General features: G+C 41.7%; 1 protein-coding gene and 1 long non-coding RNA gene across 2 annotated transcripts in view; one reads left to right on the top strand and one right to left on the bottom strand.

Moving 5' to 3' along the window:
- The window catches only part of LOC119866741, a 24,588-nt gene extending 5,478 nt beyond the window's left edge, over positions 1–19,110 (top strand). The window contains exon 3 of the long non-coding RNA XR_005381211.1: positions 17,565–19,110. This is a non-coding gene — a long non-coding RNA (uncharacterized LOC119866741). The remainder of the gene's footprint in view (positions 1–17,564) is intronic.
- OSGIN2 (oxidative stress induced growth inhibitor family member 2) lies at positions 1,680–25,424 on the bottom strand. The gene is made up of 6 exons (XM_038579704.1): positions 25,320–25,424; positions 16,873–17,027; positions 11,677–11,813; positions 10,889–11,080; positions 6,385–6,476; positions 1,680–4,043 (listed from the first exon to the last, which is right to left on the bottom strand). The coding sequence occupies exons 1-6, from the start codon at positions 25,361–25,363 to the stop codon at positions 3,014–3,016; spliced, it is 1,650 nt and encodes a 549-aa protein (XP_038435632.1). The 5' UTR covers positions 25,364–25,424; the 3' UTR covers positions 1,680–3,013.

The following is a 25,424-nucleotide window of genomic DNA, read 5'->3' as shown; positions in this document are numbered from 1 at the left end:
GGATTCAGCAGGTATTTCTTAATATTCTATTTTATTGCCTCTATTGGCTTTATAACTACACCATTTACAGTTTCTTAAATAGTAAGGATACATTCTTTACTTGCTACAGGCTACCTTAAATAACATACCATTTATGCCTGTATCATGTATAGGTCATAAATGTGTATTCCACTAATCCTATTATTTATGGCATACATTTTTTAAAGATTTTAAATTTTTTTTATTTATTCATGAGCAGCACAGAGAGGCACAGAGACACAGGCAGAGGGAGAAGCAGGCTCCCTGTGAGGAGCCCCACATGGGACTCGATTATAGGACCTCGGGATCATGACCTGAGCAGAGGGCAGATGCTCAAACACTGAGCCACACAGGGACCCCTTATGGTGTAATTATATATTTTACTTCTACATATCCTGTAGAAGAAGAAACTCTGTTTTTTAAATTTTGCTTCAAATTGTTTTAAATACACTTTTATTTTCATCAGTTAACTGGATTTTAAATAATTTAGGCTCTAGAAAAATAATTCTTATCTATCATTTCTGGCACTGTTTTTTTCCTTCATAAATATATAGGTTTCATCTGGAATCATGTGCCTTCAATGTGAATAATTTCCTTTAATATTTTGTGTAGTGCAGTTCTCCTGAAATCAGATTTTTTCAGCTTTCATTAAATTCAAAGGATATAGAATTTTATGTAAAGATTGGCACTTAGAGTTTTAGTTTAACAGGTTTTTTTAAGCACATGAAGACGTTTGTCTCTTGTCATTTGTTCATTATCGTTCTTCCCTGTTATGTATCTTTTTTCCTGTCTGCTTTGAAAATTTCTCATGTTTTCCAACAGATTGATAATGATGTGCATAGGTGTGATTTCCTATGTATTTGTCTTTTTTTTTTTTTTTTTGCAGTTTGTTTCTGTGCATTGCTTGTGTTTTTTAATCAAACTTGGAAATTTTTCAACTTTTATTTCTTCACATTTTTCTGCCTTGGTTGCTCTCCCTCTCCTACTGGATTCAAGCTGTACAGGTTAGATCACTTGCTATTTATCCCATATGTTAAGTCTGTTCATTTTTTTAATCCTTTTAACCTCTCTATGCTTCAGTTCGGATAGTTTCTAAAGATAAACTAAGTTCACATACTTAGACTTCCTAAAACACTAAGAGCTGCTCCTAAATATTATTTTTCAAACCCCAAAGAGATGTTGCTTTTTAAACATTTTTTCAAGAGCTAGATAAGGGATGAAGGAGACATCAGAGTATGAATAACTAGTGAATTATTTAGTGCTTTCTTCCACCTCCTGAAAGCTAGTTGAACTGAAGAATAAAAGATTTAGAAATACGGGAGAGAAATTGGTGAAGAGTACAATAGTATAGTATATCTGTACCCTAGGAGAGTGAAAAAGGTCATTTTCAATTCAGAAGTGAATTGGTAATAGAAGACCAAGGTAATAAGAAAAACATCCAACCCAACTCATTCAGAGCTCAGAAGAACAGACAAGCAAGAATGTGCTCAAGTCCTACGCAGTCAGAGGATGTTATACCATTCCAACAGGTGTGAAATTTGAAAGTTACCATTACAGTATACCATACTATAGCATTTCTAATCTAAGGTAAACTTAATCACACATGACACATAGCAAGACTAAGAATTCATCAATTTACCTAAAACAGCCACTTGTAGAAGTGTATTATAAACATTTGTTTTAAGGTAAATTGTACTATAACCACATAACAATTGGACAGAAAAATACTAAGGAAAAGGGAATAACATTCAATAAACACATTCCAGATGAAATAAATTTTACAAAAAAAAAAAAAAAAGATGACTGAGAAATTCAATTTGCCATGAAGAACTTCAGAAATCAGACTTTTTTGCCTAGCACTACAAATTCTGGAAACTTGTGTGAAAATACAGACATTAAGCACATCTAAATAAATATAAATCAAGATAGGGCATATAATTCAATAAATAACCATACGATAAGCTGCTATGTCGTCTCCAATGAACAGATTTCAAAGTAATCATCATGGGAATGGGAAAGACAAGGTTTTAACCTTAAATAATTCTAGCAGTACCCAAATAGTATTACAATAGTAAAGGTATTTATGCCCAAATGTTAGTTTTAATGACAGAAACTCAGTATTCACACAGGGATAAGTAGTTTCATTCACAATTTATTGAATTGCAAATTAGATTGTTATGCTAGTTAGAGAATAAATCTCCAAAATATCTTTGCAGGTTCCTGTATGTCTAAATGTATGCCAACATTATTGGACTGTTTAAATTATTAGAAGCTAAGAATATGAAGTACTTATCAAGGTTTCAACAATAAAAATATTTTTTTAAAATACCGTATTTGGTAATAAATTAGATTTATAGAAATTGAGAATTCAAAATAAATTAAACCTGAGTTATAAGTGCCTCCTACCCTGCCCACCCCCAGAATACATAACTTATATCACATTCTCTTTTATACCAGTGTGCCTCAAACTTTAATAAGCATACATAATTCCTTGAAGATCTCATTAGATGCAGTTTCTGATTCATTAAGTCTGTTGTGGGGTCTGAGAGTCCACATTTCTAACAAGCTACAGATGAAGCTAATGCTGGTCTTTAGACCACCCTTTGAGCAGCAAGGTGACCTACTCTATAGTGAAGATGATTTCTGGCCTAATAGACTGTATAGTTTTAAAGATTATTCAAGGCTGTAAGAGATTTTGGAATCAAACATAACCACAAATGATCACAAAAAAATAGGCCTTAGAAGAAAAGAATGTTTTAGTTAAGTGAAAGCTTAAAGTATACCAAATTGGCAGTGTTTCTATTCATCCGACAATGACACCTTTCATACAATATAAATCAGGACACCAAGTTCTTGTAACTTTAAGTAGTTACTATAGCTTGAGGCGCTCTTCCAGTTCATCCAAGTCCAGAAAAATCCAAGCCAGTGCACTGCAAAACCACTAAGAAAAATCTTTAATGGTTAACTGTCCATATAGATTACTTGTAAACTTGCTTTAGGCTATCCCATCTCCTCCTCCTCTTTCAACAAATAAATGCTTTTTCTTCTGTCTTGTAGCCAAACAGCGTGTAACAGCCAGTGCCCCTCCCTTTAAAAATCGAACAAAATTATCTCCAACCAAAGGACCCAATGCAAAGAGGTTGGCTTCTTTAACACATTCGTAGGTATATGCATCTATTTCCACAGGATTGCTCTTACAGGTGATTGGCTGGCTTGAGTTATGGCCCAGGTAACAGCCCTGCTCCTTCAGAAAGGACAGATTGGGATGAGAACCGATCAGCACTACGGCCGCAGAGAGCTTAAATACTTTTTTCAATCCAGAGAGGCTTTGAAGAATGCATTTCATGTCCGACTTAAAGGAAAGCACATGGTGCTCAGGAAAACTGGTATAATCAGATAAAAGATTTGAGTCTACAGAATATGACTGAGTACACATCATATGATAGACTTTATGGTATTCTGGATAAAGCTTTTTAGGAAGCTGTTTGAAAATTAAGCTTGGATCAGTTACTCGTCTGCGAAATACATGAATCACAGGAATGTTATTGTTGTAAGCACACAGTACCGCGTCGGCTGCAGTAAGCCCCGAACCTACAATTAACACCGGATCCACTTTGCCACGCAACTTTCCTTTGCTTATAGCAGCTCCAAACTCAGGCATTGAATGAAACACAAAAGGAAAATCTTCCCCTTCAATCTCCAGATGGGCAGGAGAATCCAACGTTCCAGTTGCCAGAGCTACATTCTCAGCAAAGAGACAGAAGGGAACGTGGGACCCGTCCGCTGTTCGCTGATAACCCCTGATTTCCCAATTCCTCTTGATAAATTTTGACTTCTCTATCTGTAAATGCTGTGTTGAAATATTTCTGTCTTGTCCATCATCATCATCTTGATCTCTGTAGAGTCTTGATACAGAGGTGATATAAGTATTCTCTCTGAAATTCTTCTGAAGACCCATGACTTTTACATAATGTTTATAGTAGCGAGCTATTTCCTCGGGCATGACCCGATCCCCTTTTAGGTTCCTAAAAGAGAAAAAGGAAAAATATCCTGAGGAGAGTACTGTGATAGTTTCCACGATTATTCCCGCTCCATCTAGTTGGCTACCATACAGATCTTTTTAATTCCTCTGGACTGTCTTAGCTATAAATTGACCTTTTACAAAGAAAAAGTTTTTTTCTTTAGTTAAAAATGTTAGTTTTATCAATAGAAGCCCCATGAAGTACAGACTGTATTTTAACGCATCTATTTCCCCAGTGCCTTGCATAGGATCAGGCTGGCTACCTTTATCAATAAATGTGTAAGTAAATGAACTGAAATGTGGAAATACAGACTTTTATAGTCTGTCTCACAACAATAATTCAGTCTATATACTCTTCAGCCTACATTCTGTAATGGATTGAATTAGATTATAATTATTTGAGAGCCTGCAGGTCCAACTGTGGTATAGATAATTCTTAAAGATAGATGCGTCTGGGCGGCTCGGTCGGTTAAGTGTCTGCCTTTGACTCAGATCATGATCTCAGGGTCCCACATCGGGCTCCCTTTCCTTACCCTGCTTGTACGAACTCTTTAATAAAAAAATAAAAACCTAATTCTTAAAGATCATATATGTATGATCTTGACATGATTTTTTTCTGTCATGATGACTGATTTTATTTTCCTGATGACTGAAAATAATTCACATCAATCCTCTTAAAATCATCTTACATCTAAGTACATAAAACATTTCTGTGTTTTCCTGTTCATAAAGAAATCTATAAATATAGTAAAGTCCTTTTTTTCATAAAGAGCAGATCCTTTCATTTTCCACTTGAACTTTAAAGCAGTAGGCATTAATGCCCCCTCAACACTGGGCCCTGATTAGAGATAAGTAGCAGTAAAAACATATCAAATAATTTCACATCATCCATTACAAATTGTAACTGAAAGAAGTCCATAAAAGTTTTTCTTAAAATGTAATAATATAATTAAGATTTAGATTAACTCTCACTTTTCACAGAAACCTGATGTAGGTTTTATAAATGAGGAAATTAACAGCTATTTTAAGTTACTTGACCCATGGTCACAACATTAGAAGTTACTAGGATTCAAACCCTGACAGCCTCTCAAGATCTGATGGTCAACACTATGCAAAGGCAGGAGGTGAAGCCAGTATTTAAACACAAGATTCAAAAACAAAACAAAACAAAAAAACCCCACAAGATTCTTTTTCACATATTACTTCAATATACAACGTGCCCAATGTAAAAGGACACACACTGCTAGCACAGAAAAAAAATCACAAAGCTTCCCCATTACCAGTATCACAAAAGGAAGAATGTTGAGCAATTTTCACTTGCTTGCTTATGAAAATCAAGAACTTGTTCAACTTGCCTGATTTTGTTACTTTTCATTTCAAACCCATATAAAATTCCTTTTTAAAAACTCCCAAAGGGGGGGTGGCCTGGCTGGCTCAGTCAGAACATGTGACTCTTGATCTCAGGGTCATGAGTTTGAGCCCCACGTTGGGTGCTGGGATTACTTAAATGAATAAATAAACCCCAAAAAACCAAAAGGAGTATTTGAAAAGTTTAATCTCAGTGATTCATGCTGGTCTGAATTTGCTCTTCTTAAATCTATGCAAATTAAGGATAATTTCTATGGATTAATATGATTTCTATCTAGCAGGAAGCCAAGCACTCAAACGTTTACAATCCTGTACTAACATAGGTTAAAGAACTTCCTGCTTTACTTATTCTTTCTGTGAGCAAACTAGATTCTCTGTATTAGTAATTTCCATCTAGTTTAATACTATCCTGGAAAATAAGGCTTTCAAATTATTTATCCTTTTAAATTTGGGGTTCTTTTTCCCAAAATAAACTTGTATCCTTCCACAAGAGATTTCTTCTCAATTATTTCTATTTTCATATTTCGTATCAAATCTTTACCTCTATAGCCAATAGGGTAGCAAGTCACATCACAGATTCTGGTTTATTCCACTGTTCTACATTATGAACCATCAACACTCCCAGGCTCTGAAAGCCAAACACTATAGGTGTGTATACAGGAGATACCCATACACAAACCTGGATCGCCACTGATAAAAGTAAGTGTAGAACGGATGAGAAACTAAACAGTGGTTTAATAGGAGAGCAGGATAAATCCATAATCAATGAGGAACGTAGTCTATAGACAAGCCTTTACCGCTGTGCGCTTAGTTCTATAACATCTCTAAATGGAGACTAGCCCATCATCATTGCTGCAAAGAGGTTTTATGTGAAAGACACAAATTTGTATCATTCCTCTAAGAATCACAAAGTTTTTGAAATCGGCCAATGGACTCACCCATTGTACATCAAAGAACTCTAACAGTTTGATCTTTACCTTCGTTTGCTAGATACCCAATCTTTAAATTTAAGTCCAGGTAGCTCCATCCAATTTCCAAAGCTGATTGTCAACATGGAACCTTCCATATTCTATGTGAATAAAAAAACGCACAAACACATTTAAGTGGTAAGATGGATTTTTAAAAAAAAACAAATACACCTTCATTCACTAAAATTAAGAGTCTGGATAAGGAGAGTTAAAATAAGACCTAAATGGTTGTGTAAATTACAAACACTTTCATCATTTTGCAGGATCTATAGTCCTTCTTCCATAAAGTTAAGCTCTTATAAAACAAGTTTATGATACTGCCAGATGCCCAATGTTAATAGCTTCGGCCTGTAATAATATAATTCAGATATAGAGTGTGTTAGAGGAATACATCAGTATTTTCACTTTTTAAACAAAAGGGGAAAAGTTCATTAATTTCTAACACATTATATATTCATTTTAATATTAACAAGTTTTTTAAGAAATGTGCAGCAGAACAGCTTTTCCCCCCCTCCCTCAATTAGAACTGCCAATCTAAGCTGGTTTGGATACAGCAGCAGCTCTTTCTAAAACCAGGGAAAGCGCCAGTGGTTACCGGTTAAGAGGAGACTCCCCGCTGAGGCTACTGCTGCCTGTAAGGAAGTGAGCCCTTCCAGCTTCCTTGTCCTGCTTCTCTCTGCTCTGCTCACTACAAAGCAACCAAAAGCCCAGGGCCAACAGCACCTGTCCCGACGGCCTCCATGATCACTTTCAACCAACTCTTTTAGAAAGAGAACTCTGGCTTTGGTACGGAGATTGTACTGAAGAAGAAAAGAGTGGAGTAGGCAATCTTTCCAATAACTTGGGTCAAAGATGATGATGGCCAATACAGCAAAATTACAATCACGGTGGGGAAAAGTAGGGTGGAAGGACTCACAGTATGTTTATGAGAAAGAATGGAGAAGATACAATAATGGGTTTGAATTGGGAGTTGGGGAAAGAACCACCAAGGAATGTTTCTGGCTTGAGGAACTACAGCCCAGTGCTACTACCCCATAAGGAAATTAAGAAATCAGATGATAAAGGTGACTGGTTATGTAGGCATGCAGAGTTTGGGAATCAAATCAGGTGAATATACAAGAGAAAGTAACATGGGCCAGGGATCTTGATTTGGGAATCACTCAACATGCACATGCCAGTCACTGAAGTATATGAGACAAGCCAGGGAGAATGAAGAATATAAAGAGAGGACCTTGGACTGGCACAGAGTTTACAGACAAGTCCACAAGATAACTGAAAAGGAATGACCAAACAGGAAGAAAGACAAGGAGATGAAATGTTCAGCAAATCTAAGAGGGGTATCATCACTGTCAAATGCTGCAGAGGTCAGGAAAAGATAAATGTTGAGACTGTCAAACTGAGCAAAAAAGGAAGATAACAACCTTTAAAAAGAGAAATTCCACCAGAAGAGGCAGTGACAGAAGCTAAAGTGAAGCTAGCTAAGGAACAGGAGGCAAGGCATAGGAGTAATGGATAGGTAACTATTTCAAGAAAGTGGCTCTAAGGCAAAGCCTACAGATAAGCTAGCACATAAAACTTAATAATCGAAAATAATTTTAGTATATTTATATACTGAGGGACAGAAACTGGCAGAGAAACTTAAGATACAAGAAGATAAGGTGAAAATCAAATAAGCAGTGTCCTTGGAGAAGACAGAGGTCCAGAATATGTCTGGAAGGTTAGCTTGGACGTGATACCACTTGCACAATGACAGAGGATAAGACACAAAGAGGCAGCATGAATGCAAGTAAGTTTGCAAGTCTGAGTGTAAAATTATGCAAGTTCAATCCTGATGGATTCTGTGTTCTAAGAATCAAGAGTATTCCTAAGTAGGAAGGTGGGAAAAAAAGGGATTGAGAATTGAGAAGAACATTTAAAAAAGAAATATCAAAGGATTACCAAGTAGTGTTCAGGACCCAAATGAGGTTGGAGAATACTTTTCACAGTTGTGGGACCTTTTTTTTTGTCTGGCAATGTTTAATAGCCCAAGTAGAGGAAAAGATAAAGTGGACAGTTTTATGAATTGCTTTTTTTTGTCAAGCCCATGTGACAGAAGGACAATGGGTCAAAAGAACTAAGGAGAATGGTTGTTAAACTACGAACCTAAGCTGGGTAAGTAAGGGGGTTAAGATCAGAGCTTCAAACTCTGTGTGTGAAGATTCGATAGGGTGACGCAGCTGGAAGAATAAAAAGTTGTGTTCATAAAGTAAGATATTTGAAAATTTAGATTTTCACTGAGTCGTTACTGTAGAGGCGCTGGAGTTAGTATCCAAGGAGGAATGGCAGAGATTGTTGAGAATGAAGCGATTAAGAGACTAAGAGGTTAAGATGTTGCTTGTGTCACGTATGTAAAGTTACTCAAGTTGACAATAAAACCTGGGATATAACGGCAGACCGTGACTTAGGAGCCACAGATTCAACAGCTGATGGGAACATTCCGGGAGGTAGAGGGGCCAGGCATGAGCTTGTTCAAAGGAACAGGAACTTCGACGGAAGAGCAATGCGGAATAAAGAGAACACCGATGTCACTAGTCAACCTGACAGGACACGGGGCCGTGAGAGAGTGAACAAACTCCACTCAGGGAGCTGCAGCGAGAATGGTATCTTCAGGAAAACAAGATTTCAAGGAAGGGAGTGAAAGCAGCTCATAACTGAAGTGGTTAAGAGTATACAGAAGCTTATTTATTAGCAAATGGAGTTGTAGGGGTCCACGGTTAGAGTCTGGAGGTGAGGAGAGGTGAGCCACTGGGTCACGAGAACAGCAGAGAACTACTCAGGAATGACTGGGAGAGGACAAGTGACTTAGGGGGCCTACATCCTGAGTAATAACCACGGTTAACTAGGATGTATATGAGGCATGGCGGGGCGTGGTGGGGGGGGGGGCTGTCTATAACGACAAACAGTACTCGGGTCGAGAACCTGAAGATTAAGGTATGGAATGCAGAGGTGGGAATAAATAATTATGCCCCCGGAAAAGTCAAGTAACTTCATAGAAGTGATGCTTGAAAAATGGATAAAAGCTAAAATATCATTTATTTATATCCCTCTTCTAGTGGGTATCATATATGATGCATGAAAAAAATTCAGCAAATTTTCAGTACATTTCAAGCTTTACCACTGATTCAAATGTGTTTTTAGTAATCAAGGCTTATCTAGGGTTTGACTTTCATATAAATAAGGGAAAGAAATGAAGTAACAGAGATCATTGTACATTTTCTAAGCAAAAAAGAGAAGTACAAGAAAACTTCAGGAATTTAGAGAAGCATAATGCGTTATGTTTTTCAAGAAATACTGTTTAACAATGCTACTCACCATTAGCACAAATATAAACACTTAAGACAAAGGGCGCAGGGTAATTTGTTAGTTGCTATCCGTTACCATTCGGGGAATTAATATTAGGAGAGGAGTTGAACATATATTTAATCTATAAAGTTCTCAAATATCCTAAAACAGTCGCTTATTAAATGTAAATATTTAAACATACAGCATTGCACTAATATATGAATAGTCAACTGAAATCTGTACTGAAGATCTGATATTTAATGTTAAAATTCCCATGAAATCCTTATTCATAAAATAGCAGAAATTACTTAACATTTATTTGTATAACAAATAAGCATTCAATCAGATGCCATACTAACTGATAAGGGCCAAGGAGGAAAAGAAAAATGATACGTTCCTGACCCCTAAGGAAATGCTCTGAATTATGTAGATCAATTTTCTGGTTTAACCCCTGCCATGAACTGAATGTGTCACCCCCAAAATCCATGGGCTGAAGCCCTAACCCCCAGTGTCATGGTATTGGAGATGGCCTTTGGGAGGTAATTAGAGCCACATGAGGTCATAAGGGTGGTGCCCTCCTAATAGGATTAAGTGGCCTAACTAGAAGAGAGGCAGAGGGGAGGAAGGAGCATGCACCAAGAAAGGTGATGTCTGCAAACCAGGAAAAGAGCCCTCACACGAATTGAACAGCCTGGCACCTTGATCTTGAACTTCTCAGCCTCTACATTATGAAATAAATATCCGTTGCTTAAGCTACTCAGTCTGTGTTATTTCATTATAGCAGCCAAGCAGATAAATACAACTTCCTTCTTTTACAATCAATTTTTCACTTAAGATCTTGAAAACACTGGGAAATAATGGGTATTGGTATGAAATACTGTGTGAGATTTTATAAAGTCTAAAATGAATTTAAAACTTTTTACTATGCAAAACATTGTTGAAATATTTTCTTATAGTTCTTATAAAATAGTATAGAGAAGTTTATATTCTAAGACTATCCTGGTAATCAAATTTGGCTTAATTTCTCATTACCCATATTTTATTGAATGGCATTAAAATTCTCAGATAAAAGTTTGGTAAACATATATAATGTATGATAATGTAGATCATAATGTTTCAGAATTCAAATGGTCTTATCAAGATGATATGTAATTACTCACATACGCTAAAATACTAAGAAAAAGATACTCACGTGCCAAGCTCCACCAGGTGGACCTTTACCAAGAACTAAGTGAGGGATGTAATGATGTTGTTCTAATTTCCAATGCAAAACAGAGGGATAATCATACCCAAAGTCAGCATCTGGATGAAGAAGTGTGTCGAAAAGTACTGCAACTGGATTGGATGATCGGCCCTCAAGGCCCTCAGACAAGTATTCTAAGTCCTGAATGAATTTTTTTTAAAAAGACAGAAAAAAGGTAGAGTTTCAAGGAAAAAACAAGAAAATAAAGACAAACCAACCCCAGCTGTTGCAACAGTGGAAGCCATTACTCTAATCCAGCATTTCCCAGAGTGTTGTTGCTATAAAACACTGATGTTCCTTGAGACCTTAATAGATTCTTTGGTCAAAATGAATATAGGAAAAGACTGGATTTCACCAAAAATATTTAGATCCTTTTACTACAAAACTTGAAGATTAATTTAATGCATTAATATGCTTTGGTACATCCACTGTAGCATTCCAGTAACAAAAACCAGCACATCCCAAACTTATTTGAACACAGAGCACCTGTCAGAGCTCCCACCAGGAAATAATGTGGGAAATTCTGCTCTGATCGATTCAGGAAAAATAAACAGATGACACTTGGCAGAACATGTTTACAAACTGAAAGTAAAAATGACAGACAATGTTATCCAGAAGAAAGGATTTTCAACTGAGAAATACAATACTTATATAAGTAGAAAGCCAACCTTGTTTGAGTATCAAAACAAAACAACAAAAAAAAAAAAGCAAAAAGATGGACATGGAAGAGAGAATACCTGATCAACAATGGAAAGGTGTCTTGCTTCTTCTAATTTACTATGTAAGATTGTATTTGGATGTATTGCTTCTGATGAGAAATATGGCCTGTAGCCTGATAACATGTAGGAAAGGCAGATTCCTGAGGGTCCATTTCCTAGTAGAAAAAAAAAAAAAAAGGTGAGAGAGGCGCATCATGTGTCTCAATAACTCTTATTCGTTGGCCTTTCTCCAAGATCCATTTTCTCCCTTACTATTTGTCTTCCTTCTCTAAACTCTTAAAACCAAGTATTCATAAGATACTGACTTTTGTCTTCTCCATTTTCTTTTGGGTTTCTCATCTATCTGAAGCTTTAAGTCTCTATGCTACTGACTCCCCAAATTAAACCTGCAGGCTGGCCTCTTGCCCAAAATTATAGATCCCAAATTTCCAGATGCCACTTCTTCACTCCACTTGGTTGAACTACTAATAATTTAATCACAATGTGTTCAAAACCATATTCATGAGTTCCTTCATTTAGGTGCCCTCTTCTTTACATCCTATCCACTCGCCAAGTTTGATGCTAACAAAATCTTTAATTAATCAGGTTCTGATTCTAAATCTATTCAGTCACTATATCCACTCAGTTGTCTTTTTTAGTGTCATTCCTAGACTCTCAGGAGACAAAGTCCTAAGTGACAAAAGTTTGTCCTAAAGATACAACTATTCCAAAATCATTTCACATTTTACATTCAGATGAATTTTGAAAAAACAAAGTTCCTCATCATACTACCCTCTCCATTTGGAAAGTCTTAATTGTTTGCTTCTGATGACCCAGAGCTCACCATGTTTTGGTTTCAATCATCTTTCCAAACCCATTTTCTAATAGTATCTTCCTATATTTTTATATGTTTAAACTAAAACCAAACTGGATTTTTTGTTGAACCCTGGTGAACTATTTCCATTTCTGTGGTTCCTTTAGTCTGGGTTTCCATTTCTCTATTAGCTCCATCTACCAAAAATTTAATCCAACTGGGATAAGGGTTAGCCATCAGGAAGAAAATCTTGTTCTATTCTCTAATATTTTGCCCCAAATAAAATAAGCTCAAAGATATTAATATGAGAAGTAAAGTCATAAGAATATTAGAAAATGGATTACTACTTCTACTACTTATAGTGCTGGAGTGGCAAGGCTTTAAGCATGATACAAAACTCAAAAGACAGAAAGGAAAATAGACCATTTGACTTCATAAAAATTCAAAACAAATGAGAAATAGTGAAGTTAAGATCTAAGGGAAAGAGCTAATTTCCCTGAATCAAAAACAAAGAAACAAAACTAAAGAATAAATATCACATGATAACATCAATACAGATAAAAGCACTTAACAAAATCCAACCCTTTTCATGGTAAAACAACAACAACAACAAAAACACCTCAGCAAACTCAAATAGAGGGATACTTCCTTAACTTGATAGAGTATCTACAATAAACCTACAGCTAACATCATACTTAATGGTGAAAAACTAGATGCTTTCCCTCAAAGATCAAGAACAAGACAAAGATGTCTCTTCTCATCATTCCCTTTTTTTTAAATTTATTTATTTATTCATGATAGATGTAGAGAGAGAAAGAGAGAGGCACAGGCACAGGAGGAGAGAGAAGCAGGCTCCATGCTGGGAGCCCGACGTGGGAATCGATCCCGGGACTCCAGGATCACGCCCTGGGCCAAAGGCAGGTGCCAAACTGCTGAGCCACCCAGGGATCCCCTCATCATTCCTTTTTTTAAAAAATATTTTATTTATTTATTCGTGAGACAGAGAATGAGAGAAGCAGAGACACAGGCAGAGGGAGAAGCAGGCTTCATGCAGAGAGCCCAATGTGGGACTCGATCCCAGGTCTCCAGGATCACACCCTGGGCTGAAGGCGGCGCTAAACCACTGAGCCGCCCAGGCTGCCCTCTTCTCATCATTCTTACTCAACAAACACCGTAACTAGGAGTCGTAGTTAATGCAATAAGAAAAGGAAATACAGACTAGAAAGAAATAAAACTGTCCTTGTTCATAATAGCCATGATTTTCTATGCAGAAAATTCCAAAGAATGGCCCCCAAACTCCTAGAACTAACATCAAGATTGCACAATATAAGGTTAACATACAGAAACCAGGTTCTTTCCTATATACCAGCAATGAACAAGTGGCATTTGAAATTAAATACACAACACTGCTTAGTTTGTGTTAAGATTACTTAACTTGGGTTATGGATCCAATTATATATATTTAAGATGGTAACTATATGTATAAGATATATACAAGGAAAGCCACAAAACTCTGAGGAATGAGCCCAAAGTGATGTTCATGAATAAGATTCGATATTGTTAAGATGTCAGCTCTTCTCAACTTGATCTACAGTTTCAATGCAATCCAAGTAAAAATCCCAGCATGTGACTTTGTGGATACAAACTAATTCTGAAGTTTAAATGGAAAGGTGAAAGACTCAGAATAGTGAGCACAATATTGAAGAAGCAAGTCAGGACCAACATCATCCAGAGTCAAGTTGTACCATAAAATTCCAGTCTACAAGACAGTGTGGAAATTATTAAAGAGTAGACAAATCAGGGATCCCTGGGTGGCGCAGTGGTTTGGCGCCTGCCTTTGGCCCGGGGTGCGATCCTGGAGACCCGGGATCAAATCCCACGTCGGGCTCCCGGTGCATGGAGCCTGCTTCTCCCTCTGCCTGTGTCTCTGCCTGTGTCTCTGCCTCTCTCTCTCTCTCTCTCTGTGACTATCATAAATAAATAAAAAAAATTTAAAAAAAAGAGTAGACAAATCAGTGGAATGGAAGAGAGCGCAGAGAGATCCTCACAAATACAGCCAACTTATTTTTGACAAAGGAGGAAAGGCAAGCCAACGGAGAGAGGATAGTCTCTTCCACAAATGGTGGAACTGGACATCCATATGCAAAAGTATGAAGTTAAATACTAACCTTGCATCTTTTACAAAAATTGACTCAAAATATCACAGACCTAAATATAAAGCACAAAATTACAAAACTTAGAAGATAAAATAGGGAAAAATCTAGGTGACCTTGAACTTGGTAAGTTTTCAGCTGTAACAGTAAAAGCAGGATCCACGAAAGAAAAAAAGTGATAAACAGAACTTCACTGAAACTTAAAATTTCTGCTCTGCAATGGACACTATTAAGAGAGTGAAAAGATAAGTCACACTGGGAGAAAATAGTTGCAAAATGTAACAAAGAACTCTGGAGTCTCAACCACAAGAAAATAAACAATCTAATCAAAGGATCTGAACAGACATTTCAAAGATACACAGATGACAAACAAGCATATGAAAAGATGCTCATTGGGTACGATTACAGCACTGCAGATTAAAAGAATGAGGTGCCACTACACACCTATCAAAATGGCTAAAATTCAAAATAGAGACAATACCAAATACTGACAAGGACTTAGAGAAACAGGACCTCTCATCCATAGTTGTTAGGAATGCAAAATGACAGCCACTTTAGAAGACAGTTTGACAGTTTCCTAAAAAGCTAAACAGTTTTAAGATATAATCCAACAATCATACTCCTAGGTATTTATCCAAATGAGTTGAAAACTTAATGGCTATGCAAGAAGCTACACATGCATGTTTACAGCAGCTTTACTCATAATTACCAAAAACTGGCAGCAGCCAAGATGCCCTCCAATGAGCGCACAAACTCAAACATCCATGCAATGGAATGGTATTCAGCGATAAAAAAGAAATGAGCTATCAGACCATGCAAAGACGAAATCTGTAAGACCTACTATTAAGTGGAAGAAGCCAGGATGGAAAGATTCCATACTGTGTAATTCCATGAATATGATATCCTAGATAAATCAAAACTACACCGACAGTAAAAGACCAGTAACTGCCAGGGGTTGGGGGTTGAGGGACAGGATAAATACGAGGAGCACAGAAGACTTTCAGGGCAGTGAAACTCTTCTGTAGGATACTATAACTGTGGGTACAGGAGATTATACATCCAGGATGAAAAACCAGTGCTGGACTAACAGGAGAAACTGGAACACCAAGCGCAGCCCTGAGATATCCTGGAAGCGAACTTCTACAAACACCATCATCTCTATCCTCACCCTTCGAGAGAAATCCAGGGCAGAACTATCTGCTTACTGCCTTTCCTCCTCCTTCCTCCCTCCCTTTACTGTATCCACCACACGTCCAAGGACAAGACTTTTCCTTCCTTCCTGTTAATTTTGAAAGAGGCCATCAAGGGCACCTGGGCGGCTGAGTCAGTTAAACATTCAAGTCTTGATTTTTGGCTCAGGTCATGAGATCTCAGGGTCGAGGAATCGAGCCCCGTGTCGGGCTCCATGCTCGGTGGGTCAGTGCTCCCAGACTAAAGGAACCACAGTCTGCTGGAGATTCTCCCTCTCCCACCTTGCAAGGGAACACACACTCTCTCATTCTCAAATACATCTTAAAAAAAAAAAAAAAAAAAGGCTATCAAAGAAGCTAAAGAAGCTATATGCCATCCAGGTACGTGATGCCCCATAATTCTTTCTGGCAGCTTGCTCCACACCGTGGTACTTGTCTGATTTGCTTAAGTCTGATTATCAGATGCAAGACATATGTAACAGTTAAAAACATGCAACGAAACAAAATCATAAAAATTACATCTATAATTCTGAAGTAATTAGGTCATTATAGCTTAACTTTTAGTATTTTATATGCCTATCTGTTGAGGTGGTACGAAGGATATAGGATGAAATCACTATGGTTACGGTCATTATGCATACTACTGCCGAGTACCAGGCCGTTCATTCCTGAGAACTAGTTACTTGCACAAGTTACTCAACTTCTATTATTTCCCCCACAAAAGAGGGTTGTGAGGCATAATCCAGTAATGTACACTGCATGCTGGGTACAGGGCTCTAACAGTCTTGGTTATCATCACGGCCATGACACTAGCCTAGCAATTAACCCAACTGCTAGTATTTTAACAGAATAGGGTAACAGCAATCCTTCAGGAAAAAAATGTTACATTCTAATACAGAATCTAGTATCAGATAAACCAATTACTGTCTCTCCAAAGATCTGGTTATTGGGTACTTAAGCATATCGAAAACTTAAAAATACTTTTCAATATGATCCTAAGAACGTGCGCCATGTAACTATGCATATATAGTAGTAAGGATCATAACTGTAATTTTAAGAGTTCAAATGCAGTACTTACCTATTACTACCACAGGCAAAGTCACCGATGAATCTTCCAGTAAAGAAGTTTCTTCAACTAATGGCATAGCTTTAACTTTCTGTCCCAAGTTATCACCAAAATATTGCACTAAGGAATTAAAAATCTCTCCTTCGGTTTCAGTGTCACTATAGTTTCTTAAAAAAAAAAAAACAAAAAAAAACAAGAGATAGAGTCATTATAGCCTTTATAAAAAACCTGTCTTTATTCAGATTTTCTTTAGGCCCTTAAATATTCAATAGTTCCATAAAAGGAGAAAAGAAAATCCTTCCGATTGATGCTTTCAAATTAGTAGCTTAGCTTATCTGTCAATCTGTACCATTTTTAACGTCAGAAATCCTAAATAGCTGCTAATGTCTCGTAGTACCATGTAGGCAAGTCCCACACACGTTCTAAATAGGAAGCTAAGATGAGAGACAGCATTGTATTGGGGATTTTTACAATTCTCTGAGATTTCCCCAGAATGGCTAGTTTCTCTTTTTTTTTTCCTCATTAATAAAGAGGTAAGTGCACTAGAGGCAGTATAATAGGAATATATAATAGGAACATATTATAGGAATATAATAGGAACAAAATAGTCATATTTTAAGGAAAAGCGAACTGTACTTCTGTATTACAAACTGTGCATTTTGGCAAAAGAAATGAAGTTTTTTATTCATCTTATTGATTTTCAGATGTTGAAATATGGAAACATCTTTATCTCGATTTCCAATCTACCTCCTTTCCCAGGGGCCACCCTAGAAGCTGGTGTGAGCATCCCGACAAGCTCATGAAATGGACGGAGTGGCCTCCAAACGCAGTCAACGTGCTTCACTACACTAGTGACGCCTTCCTAACAGAATCCCCAAATTAGTTTTCATGCTTACATAGTCAGCAGCAGGCCAGTACCTGGAAATACTAAACTGAGGGCCCGCACGGGTTCAGGTGCTTACTACTGCTCCCAAAATGATAAACACGAGGTGCATCGGTTATTGCACAGGACTCACGGATCCCAGAGGAGAATGAAAAATGGGAAGAATGAAGCAAAGACCAAAATTTCCGCTTCCTTAAGACTCCCCGGGTCACAGGCTGCCCTATGACAGTGGCGGTCTCTGGGATACGCTAACGTCCACCCCAATTATCTGGACTCCTCTGACGGTGGTGGCCTGGCGGGGCCAGAACGGGCACCCCCTGGACAGGTCTACTAAGGAAGGCCCCTCTGCACGCGGAAGCCTGCTCCTGGGAGAAGGGCCTCACGCTCAATCCATCCCTTTCCGATCATTCCAACGGCTTCTCTGAGCAGATCCAGGTACGCGAGTTACCCAGGCTGCCGATGCTTCTTGGCAACAGAAGTCAGGTGTTCTTACACCAGGCCCATTTCTGGTGTTTCTCCTCAATGGGCGCCAAGGACAGATCCCCCAGCTTCCCGTGGACACTTCTGATCAAAGTCCTTTTGGATGCTAAGGCCTAACATGGTGGTGGCGATAAAGGAAAATGCACAGCTCATCGTCAGTCTCTTCCGACAACCTTACGCTCTTGTTCCCAGATATATAACCCAGGAAATTATTTTTTCAATGATAATCACTCTAAATTTTGGTTAATCAAAGAGATGTTTCTCTCAGACCTTAACATTTCCTCCTTTTCAAGTGCACAATTCAGGGTTGTTAGTGCAATCACAAGGTTTTGCAATCAGCACTACTAATTCCAGAAAAATTTTATCACCCTAAAAGTGAAAAACTAAGTTAATAGGAATAAACTAAGTTAGCAGAAAACTACAGCACCCATTAAAACTCATTCTCTAGTCTTCCTCCCCCAACCCCACCCCTGCCCAGCTACTGGCAACCACTAATTTACTTTCCATCTTGTTGGACTTGCCAGTTCTGGAAATTTCACATAAATGGAACCTCTCACACATTATGTGGCCTTTTGTGTCAAGCTTCTTCCACTTAGCATATTTTCAAGGGTCACCCATGGTGTAGGATCTACTGGTACTTCCTCTCTTTCCATGCCTAAGTAATATTTCACTGTATAGACAGAACACAGCTTGTTCATTCACAAACTGATCAACATTTGAGTTGTTTCCACTTCTTGGCTGTGCAAACAATGCTGTGAATGCTCCCGTATAAATTTCTGTGTGGATAAATGTTTTCATTTCTCCTACAAGTACATGCAAAGGCTGTGTCATAAACTCTGTTTAACACCTCAGGAACTGCCGAGATGTTTTCTGAAGTAGCTGCAGCATTTTACATTCGCACCAGCAATATGCGGGCTCCAGCTTTTCCACATCCTCACCAACACCTATCTTTTTGTAGCTACCCTCATTGGTGTGAAGTGACATCTCACGGCAGTTTTGACTTGCATTTCCCTAATGACTAATCATGTTAAGCACCTTTTCACATACTTTTTAGCCATTTGTGTTACCTTCTTTGTAGAGATATTTTCCACCCACTTTCAAATTGGGCTTTTTATTGTTGGGCTTTAAAAATTATATATGTAGCACACAGGTTCCTTATCAGATGTATGATTTGCAAATATTTTCTCCCATTCTGTGGGTAAGGTCTTTCCTTTTGTCATCTTCAGAATTACAAAAGTTTTGATTTTCCATCAAGTCTGATTTTTTTCTTTAGCTACTGTGCTGTTGGTGTCTAAGAAACCACTGCCTAATCTGACATCACCATGATTTACTCCTCTTTTCTATAAGTTTTATAGATCTAGTTTTTTTTAGGTTTATGTCTTTCTTCTATTTTGAGCTAATTTTCATATCACACATTTTGAAGTGTAAGAGTCCAACTCCATTCTTTTGCTTGTGAATATCCATTTGTCCTGGAATCATCTGTTGACAAGACTGTAATTTCCCCTTTGTCTTGTGAACCCATGGGAAACCAACTGACCATAAATATAAAGATTTATTTCTGAACTCTCTATTCCACCTATCTATGTTAATCATTATGCAAGCACCACACTATCTGGCTTACTGTTTCTCTGTAGTAAATTCTGAAATTAAGAAGTGGGAATTCTCTTTGTTCTTTTTCAAGTTGTGTTGGCCATTCTGGGTTCCTTGCAATTCCTTATGAATTTTAGGGTCTTGTCATTTCTGCATAAAAGGCTGCTAGGATTTTGATAAGATTGCATTAAACTTATAGACTAATTAAGCTTATTGCCATTTTAATTAAGAATACCAAGGTTTCCAATCCATGAACATGGGATTGCTTTTATTTAGGCCTTCTTTAATTCTTTTCGATGACGTTTTATAGTTTTTGGTGTACAAGTCTTAAGACTTAGGAATAAGTATTTCATTCTTTTTGATGGTAAATGGTATTTGTTAACATCGTCAGACTGTTCATTGTTAGTGTCTAAAAGTTGGATTGATTTTTGTATCTTGATGCTGTATTCTCCAATGTTGTTTAATTCATTTATTAGGTCTAGTAGGTTTTGGGTGTGGGCCTCTAACAATTTAACTCTAGTCTATTCCAAGACTCTAATACATTAAGTAGAGCCAAAGTTTTAGCTTATCTGTACAGTGTAAGTAATTTATTCTCATTTTCTAGTGGTTATCAGTATAATCTAGTATAATCTGTACATACATAATATGTATATAACCTATAATATTATTGGTATGTATGTAATATGCATATAATCTATAATATTGGTATTAACTATTTGTAATAAACTTGGATGGTATTTAATAAATTTAATATGGATTAACAGATGAAAAACAGAATCAAGAGAAGCAAACAAAAAAAAAAGAAGTATGGTTCACTGGTTTTACATAAAGCAACAATGAAACAAAAGCCTTCTAGTAAGTAATTTTCCTAAAAAATTCAGAGCCTAAGTTATAATTCAGTATTACTGCACATGTCTTACAATATGTTTATACTATATCACAGTCTATGGACAGTTTCAATTTCTACCTGAGATATCCAATTTGATGAATGTTAGTTTTAAAACAAGTATTTTGAGTAATAAAAAAAAATATTTTCCTTTATTTGGGACACTAAGAAAAATATATAATTACATTTTAGGAAATAGTAAACAGCACTTTGCACACATGGGAAACAGCTACCCTAATAAGCATAAAGACTATCTGATATTTAAGATTTTAGGGAACTTCCATCTTTTGTTCTTGAAATATTATAGTCCAGTCTTGGAACAAATTTAAGAGGATGGCACAAGGGATAAAACTTGGGTAACAAAAAGACTTTTCTCACATCTAGCAATACTTCTTTAAATGATCACTCAAACTCAAATGAGATGCTTAGTATCTGAATTTTTATAGTCTTTAGAAGCATGATTCTAAATTGTCACCGAATTAAAAAATAAATAAATAAATAAATAAATTGTCACCGAATTGATACTACTATATATATATATAAAAAGTTCTAACGACACAAATGAAGTAGTCACACTGTTCATCTTACAAAACTGTGGGTCTGGAACAATGAGTGGACAACTAGAAAGTCAGTGGACAGTTAGCACAAACCTATTCTTTTCTGATATTACACGAGATCCAAAAGATACAGGTTGTCACAACCTGTTTTAAAATGTGTGTTCCTGGGGATCCCTGGGTGGCTCAGCACTTTAGTGCCTGCCTTTGGCCCAGGGTGTGATCCTGGAGTTCCGGGATCAAGTCCCACATTGGGCTCCCTGAGTGGAGCCTGCTTCTTCTCCCTCTGCCTGTGTCTCTGCCTCTCTCTGTGCCTCTCGCAAATACATAAATAAAATCTGTGTCTCTCATGAATAAATAAATAAAATCTTAAAAACAAATGTGTTCCTAATAAAATTGCTCAAAAAAAAAAAAAAAGCCAGCCTAAGTAAATCATAAAGACTTTCCTAAAGAATAGGCCTTATATGTTTTATTTTTAAAATCTGAGATACAATATAGCTATTTTTACAAAGGAAATATGGCTTATTAATCATAATTTTCATCCTGTGACTTAGTAAGGCTCGGTTTCCTTTATCCCTCAAGATTGAAACATACCAACTACTTTGTCATCTCCTTCTCCAAACTTCTGTACAAAGAGATAAGCATATGGTATCCACAGCCTAGGGTTGGATGAACGGATATGAATCCCAGTCTGTGTCCCTAGAGTTCAACTACACCAAAAGCGGGCAAAAGGCTTTTGGACAGCAGTTTCTGAAAGGCATGTTCATTTCTCCAAGGGCTTCCATTTAACAAGTTTTCATGAGAGAGAAAAACTCCCCAAAGTGGATCTGATACTCTCAAACCAATATCTGTCAAGTAGTCAACAAAGAAAGTTGCCTAAAACTTAAAATCCAGCAGTTTATTACATGGGACATCTTTTTTTTTTTTTTTTTTTAATATCCAGGACTTAGAAACCCCTACAAAACTCACTGAGAAGCTGAGCAAGCCTGGACACAGTTGCTTTCTATTAAAACAGGAGTTCTGAACCTTCTCTGTGCCGTATACGCCTCTGCAATTTGGTGAAACCTCTGAGCCTCTTCCTTAAATATTATCATTAAACAAATAAAGGATACATAGGATTTACAAAGAAACAAATTACATTAAAATACAGTCGTAAAATGTCAACTTGTGACGTCTATTTGCACTTCTCTATTGTATTAAACAAGCTAGGTTATGTGTAATTACGGTAATTTTTAAGAAATAAGCGTACAGTATTTCTAGATCTGTGCAACTGTGGCATGAAAATGTGAATTTTACTGGTGACAAAGTCACAAATACTCTGGGACCTGTTGCTTACGTTCATAATTGAAAGGCATTTTATAATTTGGTTCAAGTTCTCGGTTGGACCTTTCTTTACGTCCAAGTTCAGGGCTACCCGAATTCTAGCGACGGAATCCAATTCTAAAACTCCCGATCTGGGGCCCCGGGGGGGGCTCGGTGCGGGGCTCAGTGGCCGAGCGTCTGCCCTGGGCTCGGGTCCTCAGGTCGTGACCCGGGTCGAGTCCCGCATCAGGCTCCTGCAGGGCGCCCGCCTCTCCCTCTGCCTCTCTCTGTGCCTCTCGCCAATAAATAAATAAAATATTTTTTTAAAAAACCCTCTTGATCGGAGTTTCACGTTTCGATGAAGATGTCATATATCATTATTCTGGCACGTTCATGCATGTAAAGTAAAACAATGTGCGGACGTCTTCGCGGAGGCGGACACTTCTCACCACTGGGGTAAACCTCCTCCAGGGCCTCGGGTCTCCCGCGGCCGACGTCAGTGCCCGCCCCGCCCGCCCGGCTCGCACCCTCGGGCTCTGGCGCAGGGACCGCCCTCGGGAGTCCCGGCCGCCTCCGTCGGTCCCACCGCCCGCTACGCCGCCAGCGCCTCGGGCCTCGGGACGGGGCTCGGCGGGTCCAGCAGCGCCCCCGCCTGCCGCCCGGTCACCGCGCCTGGGCCGCCCGGTCCCGGCCCGTCCCGTCCCGGCCCGGCCCGGCCCCGCGCGGGGGAGCCCGCCAGCCCCTCGCGGAGGCTTCGCGCCGCTCTCCGGTCGCAGGTCGCAGGTCGCAGGAAGCCACTCCTCCGGGGCTGCCCGCTTTCGGGGTCCCGGGGAAGGGGGAGGGAGGGAGGGAGGGAGGGAGGCGGAGAGGGGGCGACAGCGGGGAGGGACCGGGGGGCCCCTGCGGTCCCGGCGCTCGCTCCCCAGCCGCACGCGTCCCGGTCTCGGTCCCGACCCCGACTCTGCACGTCGCGGCCTCCCACGGCTGCGGGGCGGGGAAGCGCTCCCCCCGCCGGCCCCGGCCCCGGCCCCTCGGCCCCCGCACCCCCGCCGCCGGCCTTCGTCCCCACCGCCACCGGCCCCGGCCCCCGGCCCCCCCCACCCCCCACCGGCCCCTGGCCCGCATCCCCGCCGCGGGCCTCCATCCACCCCCCCGCCGGCCTCCCCCCGCCGGTCCCCGGCCCCCGCGGCCTCCGTGCCCCCCATCACCTGGCCCGCATTCCCCCCGTGCCCCCCTGCATCCCTCCCCGCGGCCCCCACCCCCCCATCACCTGGCCCTCATCCCCCCCGCGTCGCCCCCCCGCGGCCCGCATCCACCCCCCCCGCGGCCCCCGTCCCCCCCATCACCAGGCCCACATCCCTCCCGCGGCCCACATCCCCCCACGGCCCCGTCCCCCCCGCAGCCCCCCTGCGGCCCCCGTCCCTCCCGCAGTACCCCCGCCCCTCCCCGCATCTCCACCCCCGTCCCCGTCCCCGTCCCCCATCACCCGACCCGCATCTCCCCCCGCGGCCCGCATCCCCCCCCGCGGCCCCCGTCCCACCCCCGCCTCCCCCCCGCGGCCCGCGGCCCCCCCATCATCCGGCCCGTATTCCCCCCAACCCCCCCGCGGCTCCCGTTCCCACCATCACCCGGCCCCCGTCCCCCCCCCGCATCCCCCCTGCGGCCCCCGTCCCCCCCATCACCCGGCCCGCATCCCCCCCCCCGCGGCCCCCGTTCCCACCATCATCCGGCCCGCATTCCCCCCCAACCCCCACCCCCCCGCGGCTCCCGTTCCCACCATCATCCGGCCCCCGGCCCCCCCCGCATCCCCCCCGCGGCCCCCGTCCCCCCCATCACCCGGCCCGCATCCCGCCCCCCCCCGCGGCCCGTATCTCCCCCCGCGGCCCCCGTCCCCACCATCATCCGGCCCCGGCCCCGTGCCCCCCATCATCCGGCCCGCATCCCTCCCCCCGCGGCCCCCGTCCCCCCCGCGGCCCGTATCTCCCCCCGCAGCCCCCGTCCCCCCCCCGCGGCCCCCGTCCCCCCCGCGGCCCGTATCTCCCCCCGCGGCCCCCGTCCCCACCATCATCCGGCCCCGGCCCCGTCCCCCCCATCACCCGGCCCGCATCCCCCCCCCGCGGCCCCCGTCCCCCCCCGCGGCCCCCGTCCCCCCCGCGGCCCGTATCTCCCCCCGCGGCCCCCGTCCCCACCATCATCCGGCCCCGGCCCCGTGCCCCCCATCATCCGGCCCGCATCCCTCCCCCCGCGGCCCCCGTCCCCCCCGCGGCCCGTATCTCCCCCCGCAGCCCCCGTCCCCCCCCCCGCGGCCCCCGTCCCCCCCGCGGCCCGTATCTCCCCCCGCGGCCCCCGTCCCCACCATCATCCGGCCCCGGCCCCGTCCCCCCCCATCACCCGGCCCGCATCCCCCCCCCGCGGCCCCCGCCCCCCCCCGCGGCCCCCGTCCCCCCCGCGGCCCGTATCTCCCCCCGCGGCCCCCGTCCCCACCATCATCCGGCCCCCGGCCCCGTGCCCCCCATCATCCGGCCCGCATCCCTCCCCCCGCGGCCCCCGTCCCCCCCGCGGCCCGTATCTCCCCCCGCAGCCCCCGTCCCCCCCCCCGCGGCCCCCGTCCCCCCCGCGGCCCGTATCTCCCCCCGCGGCCCCCGTCCCCACCATCATCCGGCCCCGGCCCCGTCCCCCCCATCACCCGGCCCGCATCCCCCCCGCCGCGGCCCCCGTCCCCCCCGCATCCCCCTCCCCGCGCGGCCCCCGGCAGGGAAGTCACCTGAAATGCCCGGCCAGGGAGCAGCGGCAGCACCACACCGGCATGGAGCGCGGCGCACGGGGCGCCTGAGCGCGACCGCCCCGGCCGCCGCCACCGCCCGCCCCG

This window comes from Canis lupus, chromosome 29 (genome assembly GCF_011100685.1).
Source record: "Canis lupus familiaris isolate Mischka breed German Shepherd chromosome 29, alternate assembly UU_Cfam_GSD_1.0, whole genome shotgun sequence".
Lineage (NCBI taxonomy): Eukaryota > Metazoa > Chordata > Mammalia > Carnivora > Canidae > Canis > Canis lupus.
Note: the sequence above shows the minus strand (reverse complement) of the source record. Positions and strands in the feature narration are given on the sequence as shown.